The 12440-nt window shown below is 51.0% G+C and overlaps 8 protein-coding genes across 8 annotated transcripts; 4 read left to right on the top strand and 4 right to left on the bottom strand.

Moving 5' to 3' along the window:
- Nucleotides 1-437: 437 nt before the first annotated feature.
- On the top strand, nucleotides 438-2477 carry CH63R_07301 (PRO1A C6 Zink-finger protein; the record flags this gene model as incomplete). The annotated part of the gene is made up of 2 exons (XM_018302276.1): nucleotides 438-1451; nucleotides 1518-2477. 2 exons carry the CDS (start codon nucleotides 438-440, stop codon nucleotides 2475-2477), a joined length of 1974 nt encoding a protein of 657 aa, XP_018157054.1.
- An 819-nt stretch (nucleotides 2478-3296) lies between these two features.
- CH63R_07300 (Cell wall anchor domain protein) lies at nucleotides 3297-3665 on the top strand (the record flags this gene model as incomplete). Its single annotated transcript, XM_018302275.1, has 2 exons — nucleotides 3297-3365; nucleotides 3438-3665. The coding sequence occupies 2 exons, from the start codon at nucleotides 3297-3299 to the stop codon at nucleotides 3663-3665; spliced, it is 297 nt and encodes a 98-aa protein (XP_018157053.1).
- Nucleotides 3666-3808: 143 nt separating this feature from the next.
- CH63R_07299 (Monooxygenase) lies at nucleotides 3809-5514 on the bottom strand (the record flags this gene model as incomplete). Its single annotated transcript, XM_018302274.1, has 5 exons — nucleotides 3809-3897; nucleotides 4473-4849; nucleotides 4909-5005; nucleotides 5067-5353; nucleotides 5417-5514. The coding sequence occupies 5 exons, from the start codon at nucleotides 5512-5514 to the stop codon at nucleotides 3809-3811; spliced, it is 948 nt and encodes a 315-aa protein (XP_018157052.1).
- A 572-nt stretch (nucleotides 5515-6086) lies between these two features.
- Nucleotides 6087-7373, bottom strand: CH63R_07298 (Tat pathway signal sequence; the record flags this gene model as incomplete). Its single annotated transcript, XM_018302273.1, has 5 exons — nucleotides 6087-6410; nucleotides 6467-6497; nucleotides 6564-6660; nucleotides 6731-6901; nucleotides 6959-7373. The coding sequence occupies 5 exons, from the start codon at nucleotides 7371-7373 to the stop codon at nucleotides 6087-6089; spliced, it is 1038 nt and encodes a 345-aa protein (XP_018157051.1).
- Nucleotides 7374-7492: 119 nt separating this feature from the next.
- Nucleotides 7493-7951, top strand: CH63R_07297 (EC26 protein; the record flags this gene model as incomplete). Its single annotated transcript, XM_018302272.1, has 4 exons — nucleotides 7493-7624; nucleotides 7687-7719; nucleotides 7770-7835; nucleotides 7898-7951. 4 exons carry the CDS (start codon nucleotides 7493-7495, stop codon nucleotides 7949-7951), a joined length of 285 nt encoding a protein of 94 aa, XP_018157050.1.
- A 221-nt stretch (nucleotides 7952-8172) lies between these two features.
- CH63R_07296 (Tat pathway signal sequence) lies at nucleotides 8173-9196 on the bottom strand (the record flags this gene model as incomplete). Its single annotated transcript, XM_018302271.1, has 4 exons — nucleotides 8173-8442; nucleotides 8507-8643; nucleotides 8705-8833; nucleotides 8929-9196. 4 exons carry the CDS (start codon nucleotides 9194-9196, stop codon nucleotides 8173-8175), a joined length of 804 nt encoding a protein of 267 aa, XP_018157049.1.
- An 866-nt stretch (nucleotides 9197-10062) lies between these two features.
- On the bottom strand, nucleotides 10063-10926 carry CH63R_07295 (uncharacterized protein; the record flags this gene model as incomplete). Its single annotated transcript, XM_018302270.1, has 1 exon — nucleotides 10063-10926. The coding sequence occupies one exon, from the start codon at nucleotides 10924-10926 to the stop codon at nucleotides 10063-10065; it is 864 nt and encodes a 287-aa protein (XP_018157048.1).
- Nucleotides 10927-11525: 599 nt separating this feature from the next.
- CH63R_07294 (Tat pathway signal sequence) lies at nucleotides 11526-12428 on the top strand (the record flags this gene model as incomplete). Its single annotated transcript, XM_018302269.1, has 3 exons — nucleotides 11526-11865; nucleotides 11983-12101; nucleotides 12171-12428. The coding sequence occupies 3 exons, from the start codon at nucleotides 11526-11528 to the stop codon at nucleotides 12426-12428; spliced, it is 717 nt and encodes a 238-aa protein (XP_018157047.1).
- Between the last annotated feature and the right edge of the window lie 12 nt (nucleotides 12429-12440).

The following is a 12440-nucleotide window of genomic DNA, read 5'->3' as shown; positions in this document are numbered from 1 at the left end:
ACGATGTAAGCCGGGGTCCCATCAAACTTTAAGGTAGCCAGCCCAGTCAGTTGTCCCCCTCGGTTTCGTAAGTCGAGTCATTAGCGAAGAGTGTATTGTGTGGCCCCTGCGCTCTAACGCATGAGGAAGCTGTGGTGTTGCACACGCTGAAACATCTACAAACATATGATTCTTGGTACAACAGGTTGGTTGTACGCAAATGGGAAGATGCCTTCAGACAATTCGAGACAGTAGGCTGGTCTACTGTTCATGATGTCCAATGAACGGAACAGGCCTTCGGTCGTGGGCTGCTCCTACTATGGACGGGGCGGGCGGCTTACAGTCGGGGGCGGACTCAGACGCCGCTGGCCGAAATACGGTTCTCGCCGATTTTGCCGGTGCCCCCACCTTTGATGGCCGATTACCCGGGAGCTCGGGCTGCCGCGCGGACCCAGTCCATGGTCCGTGGGCGCCGCGCAACACGGGCAGCTGGCCCCCATTGCAACAATAATAGATTGATCGGCATCTGTTTCCATCCCATACACAATCACACTGCACGCCACCTTGACGCGATGGGCTCAGAGGCAAAACGACTCAAAAGCGGATGCTGGACTTGTCGTCTGCGCCGCAAGAAATGCGAAGAGGGTGGGCCGCCGTGCCTCACCTGCGTGAATCGACAAATCCACTGCCACGGGTACGGGCCGAAGCCTGAGTGGAAGGACAAAGGGGAGAAGGAGCGTCAAGAGGCCATCCGTTTACGAATCAGGTCGTCAAGATCTTCGGCCGTTTCCGCCGAGGCCTTCAAAGCAACGCCGTCTACAGCGTCTTCGTCACCAGCACCGGCAACAGAGGACGATGTGCATCTGACATCACACGCAGCCGATGACGCCCCGAGAACAAGCACTCCACAGGAAAACAGGTCAAACGACTATGGTTTCCCGATGGAGAGCGAGTTGGGGTTTATGGACACAGCAAATCTTGATCCCATCTTTCTCGCCGATCAATGGAACTACTTCGACCCTGGACTCCCAATACCCGGCACCCCTATGGACCAGGAGCTAGCCATGAACGCAATGACCGAAAGCAACATTGCTCCACAGCTTGCGAAGTCACCTCTTTCCATGAGTGAGCCCGGCCTGAACCCCAAATCATCGGAACGAGAGATGGATCTTGTCATGCATTATGTCGATTACGTATCGATTGGAGACCAAGAGCCTGGCCGGAGAGTGCATGGCTCATCAAAAGGATGGCTTCTGTCGACTCTACTGCGATCACCCGGATTTTACAACACAGCAATCAGTTTGAGTGCATACCACCAGCATCTCAAGGCCACTGCCAGGGGCGAGCCGGGCGCGGCGGCCTATCATGATTACCAGAAATATCGACTCCGCGCCACGCAGATCTTCGAATGTTCACGACCTGGATTCCTGGGAGAGAATCTGATTTGTGCCGTGGAGCTCGCCCGACTTGAGGTAAGTCGGCACATTAATTATCAGCGATTGACACCCGACAGCGACATGTTCTAACAACCGCTACAGACTGTTGGGGGAAACCGGGAAAGGAGCCAGAGTTACCTCCGCTCTGCACTTTCTCTCCTAGAACAGCCAAAGATACAGAGTCGGGCTTGTGGAATCACGGCTTCGTCCGGTCTCATCACGCCCACTTCGCCGAGTTCCTTTTCCTCGGGGACAATGGTCACTAGGCAGGCGCCGCCGCCGTTGCCGTCTGAGACGGAGCGCAAGGCCCTGAGCCACTCTCAAGCCCTTCTGGCTTGGATGGACATTCTGACCTGCTCCGTCCAGCGAACGATGCCGGCCGCGCACGAGACTTACCGCAGTCTCCTGTCCAACAGCAGCTTTTGCCTGTGCTTCCGGGCGGTGACGGGCTGCGAGAGCTGGATCCTGCAGACCATCATGGACGTGGTGGCGCTGGACACGTGGAAACGCGACCAGGAAGCCCGTAGGGACCTCAGCATCCGCCAATTGGTGAAGCGCGCCGACGAAATCACATCGGCCATCGAGGCGAACGTTGGAGATCTAGGGGCAGCTCTCGGGCTGCCTGGGCAACCCTCCTTGGGCGACTCCGCCCGGAATGATGAACGGCCTGGCCCATCACTGACTCTCTTGTATGCGCAAGCAGCCTTGGTCTATCTCAACTTCATTGTGTCCGGGCCGAACTGTGGCGCCCTCGAGGTTCGTCAGAGCATCGACTGTGCCATCGCATCGTGGAAGTCTGTTCCTCTTTACAACAGGCGGCGACTCCTGGTCTGGCCGCTTCTCATCACTGCCACATTAGCAAAAGGCCAACAACGGGATTTTTTTCGCAACCTGATAGAGTCTTGTCCGGAAAGTCGCACGCCCGGTAACCACTATAACATCTGGTCGGTTGTGACCGCCTGCTGGGAGGAGGTCGATGCACAGACTGGAACAGGACAAACCAGGATGAAAAGTTGGGGACACACATCAGATAAACACGAGCTCGGCCTGCTGATTTGTTAATGGAACTTCCAATTCCCAGTGTTTTTTTGACCTGTGGGATATATCAGTTAATGACAAGTTGTCTGTGGATTAACAATTGCAACCGTCCCCAAAGTTTCAACCCCCCCCCCCCACTGTATTTTCATGTGTTGAAACTGGAGAAGACATCCCATTGTCCAAGATATTCTATACGAGGTTGCCCGATTCCATGACGAAGACAAAATCGTTTCATTATAAGGGATAATGTGTATGTTGGCTTACGCACGACAATCAACCCCAAGGCAAATGAAACTGCGCCTATGGAGCAGCTCTACGATACATCGCAATACCGCCATGTCAGTGTGTGTGTGTGTAGCAACCAGGAAAGCAGCGTACTGTCGCCCAAGCCGATCTTCTCTGACAGAGATCGCGCCAACTTGCCCAAGTTATCCTGGAACATGTCAGTTTTGAAACGGCCTTGGATACCCTACCCCTAGTTGACAAATAGGCGCCGCCTCAATGGCAGCCCCAGCCCGCGCCAAAGTCTACACTCGACTGAGTCGCTGGCGCGGGTGGAAATTGACCGAATCCCAAGTCAGTGAGAGCGTAGCACAATTACCTTTTTTCCCCCCGATCCGACTGGAGGCACAGCTGGCGTGGTTGACACACCTACTAGGGAGAATCAAATAGGGTAAAGGCAACAAATGGCCATTCACTATAATTACTCTTAAAGCTGGTGATTTCTCTTACACTAAACGCCTCAAACACACCAAGAAACCGACTAGTTTACTCAGCCGTGAAAAAAACATTCATCTACAGCTAGTCAGATACCTTTGGGAAAGAAATTCGCACCAGTACAACATGAAGGCATTCGATATTGCTTTTGTCCTGGCATTCGCCGCTGGTGCCTTGGCCATGCCGACGCAGGGAGTGAGTACATACAGACTTCAGAATGAGTCTAGATCTCCCCAGCCGTGTGTGATGTCCATTAACATCTGATAGGGACATCTCGCTACGACTGGTGAGGCTCAAGGAGGGATTGAAAATTCCAACGGGAATCCGGTGGAGGACTACGTTATTCCAATCGACAAACGCGACGAGGCGCCGGTGGAGGATTACGTTATTCCTATCGACAAACGTGATGAAGCGCCGGTGGAGGACTACGTTATTCCTATTGATAAACGCGACGAGGCGCCGGTGGAGGATTATGTTATTCCTATTGATAAGTAACGATGTTCCTTGGAAACGACTTGAGGAACGAGAAGCAGGAAGTCATGTGGTAGTCAGGGCTGGACGCGGCGATATTGTTCGTGTTTTGATACTGAGTAAACATGTGTTCCTGGGTCTTAAGATGAATTAGAAGCTGAATCGCATTACTGCACGCCGTATCCCAATACAAGAATCAGTGTATCAGCATATGCAGCAGAAACCGCAGTCTGGTAGTAACTGATATCATCACAAGCTTTTAGTATGTCAGTTTGTAACAGACATGGTACAATTAGATACCCCAGGAACATGTGAAAATTTCACTTGTCACACCGGCAGGAACCGTAAAACAATAACCTGGAGGAAGACTTCGATTGTCGGAGGCAGGAAGCTTTGCAGGGAAGGTCATGTCGCCAGGATCAAATATGTCAAGCTGCATTGTTTACAAAAAACGTCTTGCAACCAAGTCATATTATTCCTTGAAATTTAACCAGTGGTCTAACAACTATCGTCGACATGCTCTGCACACAATTAATATCTATAACACAGACGCCCACCTTCCGTGTCCATGACCAGTGATACTGGGATGTCTTCAGTGAACCCTCCGTAGTGAAGCATGTCACTAAGACTTGCCTCTCCATCTGTCGAGTTGAACATGTGTTTCCCTTCATATTCATACAACCTGGCTGCTTTATTCTCCTGTTGCCACCGCCACCAAAGATGGTCTATCTGCGCATGATGAAGGTAAAACACGGGGTCTGTCCAATCCGCGTTGTAAGCACAATCCGAGGACTATGGAGGAAAGAGTCTCGGGTGGTTGGCATGCCTTACCATTGGCGGCCGTTAGCGATAGAAAGTCACCACTGACGGCGCGGTGCATCCTGTTGTGCAGGCGGTTTTCCATATCCCATTCGAAGTCGCGGTATCTAGGCGTGCGTAGAAGCCTGCCGATCGACTCGGGGCCGAACCATGTGTTCAAGGGACGGCCGGCGGCGTCCTCGTTCCGGAAGCCTCGCGCGAGGCAGTGCTCCAGGCTCGTATGGTTGTATCTAACGGGACGCAGATTGGAGAATGGGCCGTCAGTCACGCAGCGGCCTTCCCCAACGACAATGGGTCCGGCCGGATCGCCATCCCCTCCGAAGCCTGTGACGTTGTTCCAGATTGAAGAACTGTGTAAGTCCATCCAGTCCATCGTCCAGTCCCAGTATCTGATGATAGACAAGTCAACACCTCAATACTATTCAAATTGCCGCTGATCCAGACATACGGTATCGATCCTTTGAAGCCACACTGCTCACGCAGGGCAGCTTCCCATAAAACCAGCGCATATCTGTGCCAAGGGAGAAAAGAAGCAGAGGCGTGTGCTGTACGTGATGGTCAGCGCTAAACAAAGGGCGGTCTTATGGAGAGAATGGAGGGACAGACACCGGGAACCGAGTTGCAAGTGCAGAAAAGCGAAGTCATCGTAGAGGGATCCATGTAAGCCCCGAGTCGACGGCACTGAGCTCAAGCATTTTACAGCATCGGTGAAGTGCGTTCTTTCGTCTGGTGTCAGGGCACGCCACTCGCGCCGAACAACAGGACGATTGCAAGTAGGAAACCGACCTCGCCGCGAAAACGAGATTTGATCGAACAGAGAAGCAATGGAGACGGATCCCACAATCAGGGAGATGCCAACCAACAGAGTCCACTTGGTCAGTTCCCACGGCGACCTGCCTTTGATGAGTACGAAATCTCACACCCGTCTGTGGGAATTGGAATGCCATGGTAATTACCTTCTCGAACCTCTTGACGGGTTCGAAAACGCATCTCGAGGGTCGCGTTCTCCAGGGAGGAGTAAATCATAGTCCTGCTCAAAGGAGGCGGACGACATTGAAGCACTTCTTCCTTTAGTGATATGGTCGCTATCTGCAATAACGAGATAACATGACACCTAGGGCAGGTAGGTCGAAACGGATTTGTTCCCTCAGCCAGCTGATGCGTGAAAGGTAGTCACGTTATCTCCTTCAGAACCCTTGCTTAAGTTTACGATTATTTTCCCCCATGTTTCTCGGCGGAGCTGGGTTTGAGGGTTGAACTGGGTTTGGCGCAGGAGATAACCTTTCTCGTGACGGAAACAGACGAGGAGAGATGAACGCGCCTAATCAACTGGTTTGGCGACATCTGGGCAACATCCTTAGCCCTGCAGTCCTACCATGTTTCGAAACAAACCGTAACCACAGTCTACCTTGACCCTGTTTTGGGTACTAAACTTGCCGGCCTGCGCATGGATTGAGCGTCCAGACCAGTCGGCTCTTCAGCTCCAGTCTCGGATCCGGTCTGGAGGAAAGTGAAGATGGCACAGAATCTATTGAGCTACAACACTACTCTCGGCTCTAGAGAATGAAGTCATGGGTAACAGTACACTGCGTCAAAGGCTGAAAGTCCATGTTCAAATGGTCAACTTTACTTTTTGGTGTGTGGCCGGTCCGTATTGATCCATTCGTTGCTCCAGACCGTGCCCGGATATGGTGCCACCCGTGAAGTACCGTTGAATCTCTCAGATACCCAGTCTCTGATCTTTTGAAAGTTGCGGCATGTATGCGGACGGTCCGAGTTTATGTAGTTATCTTCCACTCCGATAAAATAAATAGAAGGGATAGGCGTAAGATCGGCATTGCACAACGTCATTTGCCGCAAATGCTCAATGCAATGGTCTCGGTGCTTTGCTCCATGTATAGGGTTTTTGACCGGGTAGACCTCCGGCCAAAACGCCTGGCGTATGTGGTCCTTTTGTGGTATTAGATGGTGATATCACACTTCTTCTTCTTACTGCCAGCACTTACAAGACAATGAACTGTGTGCATAACCTCGAGTCTATACGCGACAAAAACCCGCAGGGGTCAGTAAAACAGTTTGTTGAACATGAGGCTATGCACTTACGCAGCGACGTATCCTCCTTCCCTTGGCGCCCAGTACTTCGTGTAGTCGGGACCCCATGCAGCCCTAGCCTCCTCCTCAGATAGAAGAAAGAATCGGCCTGGAAAGTCACGTAAGAACGTTTACTCTGCTACTACATCATCTCCTTGATAGATGTAAACATCACTTACCCCAATGCAGCTGCTCCCAGTTGTGATCGATCTCTTTGCTTGGCTCCCCGACATATTTGAGCCTTTGCGTGCCATCCTCACGCTCAGGTATGTATTCGAACCCGTCGTCAAGAAATGCCGGGCTAGCCTCAAACCATTTCTCTTCCACCTCAATAAGATGCTTTGCCGGTTCTAATATTCATGAGTTTTTTGCCCTCTCTCCAACATGACGATAGTGCACTCGCTCACCTAGCTCAGTCCTATATCCTGACTGAAACGAGCCGAACCGACCTTGAAAATGGACTTGAGCGTAAAGATACGCTGATAGCGTAGCGAAAAGGACGGTGGTCGCAAAATAGAATGAAGCAACCAACCGAAATCGTTTCTCTCGTTTCCAGGCCGCCTGTGTCGATAGCTGAAGCAGGAAATCGACTGACTCGTTGAGGTCGGAGTCGCCCTTGTGGAGTGTCTCGCAACTCGAATTTCTCTCATTAAGTTGAACCATTGTAGACGTGACCGCGTCAATTGGATGAGAAAGACGAAGCAAGTCAAAAGAGCCGGTCCAGGGCAAAAATAGACAAAAAAGGACGGCCCCAGACGGGATTTTCTGTGCCCCAGCCGAACGAGTAATGCAGAAGTTTCGGTGCTTTAACGGAACAAACATTGATGGAGCTCGAGTTCGGTGAAACAGCAGCGCCAACGCGCCAATTTCGAAGCAAGGGTAGACCTTTCGCTGCCACGGGCAGGTTATAAAACGTTAAAGAGTGCCACGCGGTAGATTTCATGCGTAACTCTAACACCAGCAAAAGCCACCGCTATTTCTCCAGAATGAAGATTCTCTTTCAGATAAGCCTATTCGTATTTCTTTTGGCAGACATAGCTGTGTCTCTGTCATTCAATGACCATCTGGACAAGGTATAGTCGCTGTCGAAGCAGGCCTAGGTAGGCCAAATTGCTGATCAAACGCATTATCACAGGGTATCCTGCCAACGGAGCCAAAAGACAGCGCCGTAAGTTTATTACAAAATGCCAACCGAGCCCAAAGCTAATGCATAAATAGTGTAAGACCTTGCCTCTGCCCTTTCGATCCTGTGTTAATGATATTGATTGGTCTTGGTTTACTAGAGTATGTTTAGCATGATACAAACAACGGATGCTTTTCTGATCATTCTTCGCCCTTTACTGTAGTACAATGGAGGACTTACACGAGTTCGACTAGTAGAGAAAGGTCCTGTCTTGTAGTTTATCACTCCTTGCCCTTACAATGGAGTGTGTAGATGGAATAAGTGTAGATTACAAAAAGTGCCAATAGCTGCAGTTGGTTCTTTAGCTAGCGGATGGGGTTTCGTGTTTCATCCCCTGGAACATGCATCGAGTGTGAATTTTGACCTAGTTATGATGATGTCTAGAGACTTGCTCTAGTTTTAGGTGGTGTTTGAAGCCCCCAAGGCCTACTAATCAAATCAAACACCTTTGTTCGCAACTGTCCAAGCTTGAATCTTTCCGAAGTTCCTGCATTTGCGCCTCATGTTGAAGTCACTTTTGGACCCTGACGGCCGAGACGGATCTTTCTCGAACACCACCGGTGTAACATCACTTTGACACATGAGGAAGTGGCGTAGGGTTTCTATGCAGTGATCCACATGACCGCGAACAATCTCCTTGCTCGCCCGAAATGTGGTCACGTTGCTGTAGTCGTATGCATCGCGGTACGTGTATTGCCGCACGAAGTTCTACCACCCGTCAGCTGAAGTTCACATACGGATAAAGTAACAGTGCAATAAGGTATTTACCCACCAGGCAATGAAGTTGGTGGAAAACGTTCAAGAAGCCTTTGACGCCGCCCCCCAAGTGTTTCGAGACGTGTTCGTAGTTTTCAGCCGGTGTTTTGTTCAGAGCCTCCAGCTTGTCTTCCGGAAAATGAATTGGTGGTACTTTCAGCAGTCAGTCACAGTGATTCGCCTCCTCAACCGCATACATAGGTGAGAGCTGTACCACGCCACAACCGTATCCATGCCTCTTCAACCTCTGGGTTGGGTTGACCTCGATACGGCGATGGTTGCATTAAGTGATTTTGATCTGTAAACTCCTCATACTCCAAGTCGCCGGACTCTAGATACGGTGCTGGAAGGAAGCAAGAACATTAGACGCTAGTTCGTTTCTCAAGCTGAGACAACTTTGTAGCTCGGGCTTATCGCGCGCGGAGTGTAGTTACTTACAGTAAGGAGAAAGCTGTCTTGCGCATGCCGCATCGCCAGGCCTTTGTTTGATTGTGATATAGAGTAAAAGGACAACAATTACGAAGCTTTGCAGTACCAAAAGGTAATAAAATCTTGCGGGCACCTTGGAACCCCACGGCCCCGAGAGCTCAGTTGGCTGGGAAAAGGTAAAGTCTTCTTTCTTCGGGGCGTCAGCGTTCGTCTCGTCCTCAACCTGGGTGTAGGCGATGAGACTTTTGCTTCTTCGGCCATTGGACCACATCATCATCGGAGTGAGTGTGCGGCTGTTTACGCGTAGACCGGCAGACGTGATAGCAGTCTGGGCAGCCGTTGAGTACAGTTAACCGGTTTTGATCGCGGGTTGTGAGCAACGCAGCCGCATGCAGAGGGACTGAGACCGCCGGCGCCAAACATAGGCGCCATTGCGTGCAGACACAGGGACCTCCCTGTTCACTTGGAGGCAATGTTTGGGCCTTCCTTTGCCCAGTTGAGTAAACTCTCGCCACCTCACTTCAATCAGAAAAGAGCTTTCAAGCTTGTGAGGTAAACGGTAAGCGTAAATTGAAGCGGATTTCGGGGCTAGGGATCTAACGATAACTTACAAGCGACGCGTCAGCGGCATGGTCAGGCTCAGAACCTTTGCCTGCAGGATTGCATATCAGGCGACTTGCGATTGCTCTTCGAACCCCCCGTATCTCACTGATTGACGTTGGTAAACCTGAGTATTGCCTGCTCCTCTACTCGAGAGAGGTTCTTTGGCTTGTGTTTCTTCTTCTTCTTTTCTTTGAGACTCTGTCTAACTTCGCCATGTTTACTCGACATTGGAAGTTAATGCTAGCAGGATATTTCCGAAACAGAGCACTGCCTTAAAGTTGATCACTTTCCTAAGCGTGATTTCCTTCTGCAACCCTAATATTGAAATAACATTGCACTATTGATACAAATGAAGCTTTATTGATGAATCTGGGAACCTTCCTTTAGTTTTTGGGCCCCTGACTCAAGCAGGTGTCTTGGTCCTGTGATTCGAATCGCAAACGGATATACGACGTAACTCCACTGACTAGCTAATAGATTGACCCTGCGCTCCTTGAAGATTTGGACCCTAACTAACTATCCCCGGGCGCGTTGCTTCAGTCACGATTCTTTTGTCGAAGTGAGTGGTACACAATCGTGATACAACAAGGGATAAGTCAACCCCCGGTGTTCCTCAGCCTGGTCGGTCAATGTTTCCGCAATGAGAGAAACGCAGTGCTTGGTGTGCCAGAATTGATGACACCGGGCGTCCATCCACTCTACACCGTGCTCGAGTGCATATTCGACCTTCCGCCAGCAGTATAAACAATGGAGATCATGTGCTCGGGGATAGGTTGTGTAGATGACCGAGAAGTTGCCGTTCTGTAGCTCCGGGATGCTGGTCGCATTCACCTCGCGCTTGAGGTCGGCATCCCAGTACCAGGACCACTCGGCATATATGTCGCCGACCACGTCAAGAAACTCGTCAACAATCTCCTTCCAAGCGCAGGCTTGAGGCACCCAGGCCCCGAGTTGCTGCTCAAACATGCAGCTACGCGTTTTTGCTTCCACGGGTGTTGAGCCGCATTGGGGCACATGAGGCACTTGTTTTGGCCTGTCTTGTGCCTCGTGGTGTTGCATCCCATGCGGGTGTTGTTTGGGGGGCCTTCGAAGCGACGCGTGGGAATGATGCGCCGAGGGCACCGCAAGAGCAATGATGAATCCCAACAAGCAAAGAATGCCCAACAGCATCAGACCGTTGACTTTCAAGGAAGGCGTGGCATTCTTGAAAGAAGCGAAAACGCCTGACGGGGCAGTGATCTCCCTCGAAGCCGGCTTTGACGAGGACCCAAGGTGAGCCTGTTCCGTCGTCGCCCCCTCTTCGTCCTTGTAAGTCACACCGGCATCTCGTTCATCTCGGTCGTGGTTCGACACCGGGATGTACGCAGAGCCCGAAAACCACTTTGATAATCTTGGGTGGGTCATGTTGTTTGGGCGGCGATTGCGTAGGACGATGGGAGACGAAGTGGGATGTGTGATTGTCCACCTTCAGGACGAACAGCCAAACGGGAGCACGTAGATCAGCGGGGGGTTTTCGTCAACGGTCAACGATAGAAAGGCATCGGCTGCTTTTCAGGTAACCGGACTTGACAAAGTCCACTGGAATCCCACGATACGGTACTTCCCGTGACTGAGAATGGAACTGGGTTTGGAAACCAAGTCATTGGCGCGCATTCTCGTGACAAAGTTACTTTCCAGCGCCAAAGTCGAGTGAGAGGCATTAAATACTAGTGTGAGACGAGTCGTGTAGCTTTCTGAGTTGATGCGTAAACACCAGTGTTCTCGAGGAAATTCACAATGCGACTATAAACTCTCGTCGTTACAAAGTTCGCGCTGTCACTTTGACTTTCTAGGGAACCATCAAGATGCTTGCTCAAGGCCTCCGGGGACGGTCACGGCGCCGGCGTTGGCGCCAAATCTCGTCTTGAAAACAGCACGACGATCTTCAACTGCCATCCCGTCTCGTCTTGTTTGTGACCTACTGGACGGGTTTACTTCTTTCAACGACAACGGGACCAGGCACAATGGCGGACGTTACGACAGAGGAATCTAAAATTCCGTTTCTGATCACAGGACGGGAAGAAAAGGAACGCCTTCTTGAAATGTCGGCAGATTCCCCCGAGCCCCCGTGTCCACGCAAGCGTCGATCGGTTACTCCAATGTGCATTACAATGAGCCTTCTCGTCCTGTCGAACTTTTGCTTCTGCGTCGCGTTGATACTTACTGCACGAGCCAACTTTACTCCCACTCCACCGTCGTGGATGCCGCCAGAAAGATATACCAAGCAAACTTTCCAATTCCAGAGAGTTTTTGGCGAGGAGCCCAACGAACAATCAGAAGCAGCGTGGACCAGACTCATACCGAGTAAGTAATGCCCCTGTACCTCGGCGCTGGCTTTTTTGGCGCAAAGATGACTGTCGTCGCGGCCCACGACGGTCAAACTGGGGGTTATCCAGCTAACAATGAATCTACTGATCCTAGTGGGCAAAGGGTGGGTTAATGTTACAACGGAAGACGAACTGCCATACATGCCTGGATTGGATAAAAGTATACCCGAAAAGAAGGCATTGCTGTCTGTCTTTCACCAACTTCATTGCTTGGTAAGTAGTACCAGGAGATGCCATACTGACACGGAATGGAACATTGGCTGATGGAGCTTGGCGTTCTAGTATATGACCCGATCCGGTTTCTTTAATGCCCGGGATGGCCATCTTGACAAGGTAAACACAACTCACCTTTCGCACTGCTGGGACTACTTGCGGCAGAGTGTTATGTGCGCTGGCGACACGACTCTGGAATGGAAGCCAGCCAACGACATCGGAAGCACTGGATGGGGCTACCGGCATACTTGTAAAGACTACACCTCGCTTTTCATCTTTGCCGAGCAGCACAGATCTACAGATAAGAAGGAGATTCACTCAAAATAGGTTACATGGCCA

The sequence above is a fragment of the Colletotrichum higginsianum genome, chromosome 5 (genome assembly GCF_001672515.1).
Source record: "Colletotrichum higginsianum IMI 349063 chromosome 5, whole genome shotgun sequence".
Classification (NCBI taxonomy): Eukaryota; Fungi; Ascomycota; class Sordariomycetes; order Glomerellales; family Glomerellaceae; genus Colletotrichum; species Colletotrichum higginsianum.
The sequence above is the reverse complement of the archived record's forward strand: the minus strand, read 5'-3'. Positions and strand labels throughout refer to the sequence as shown.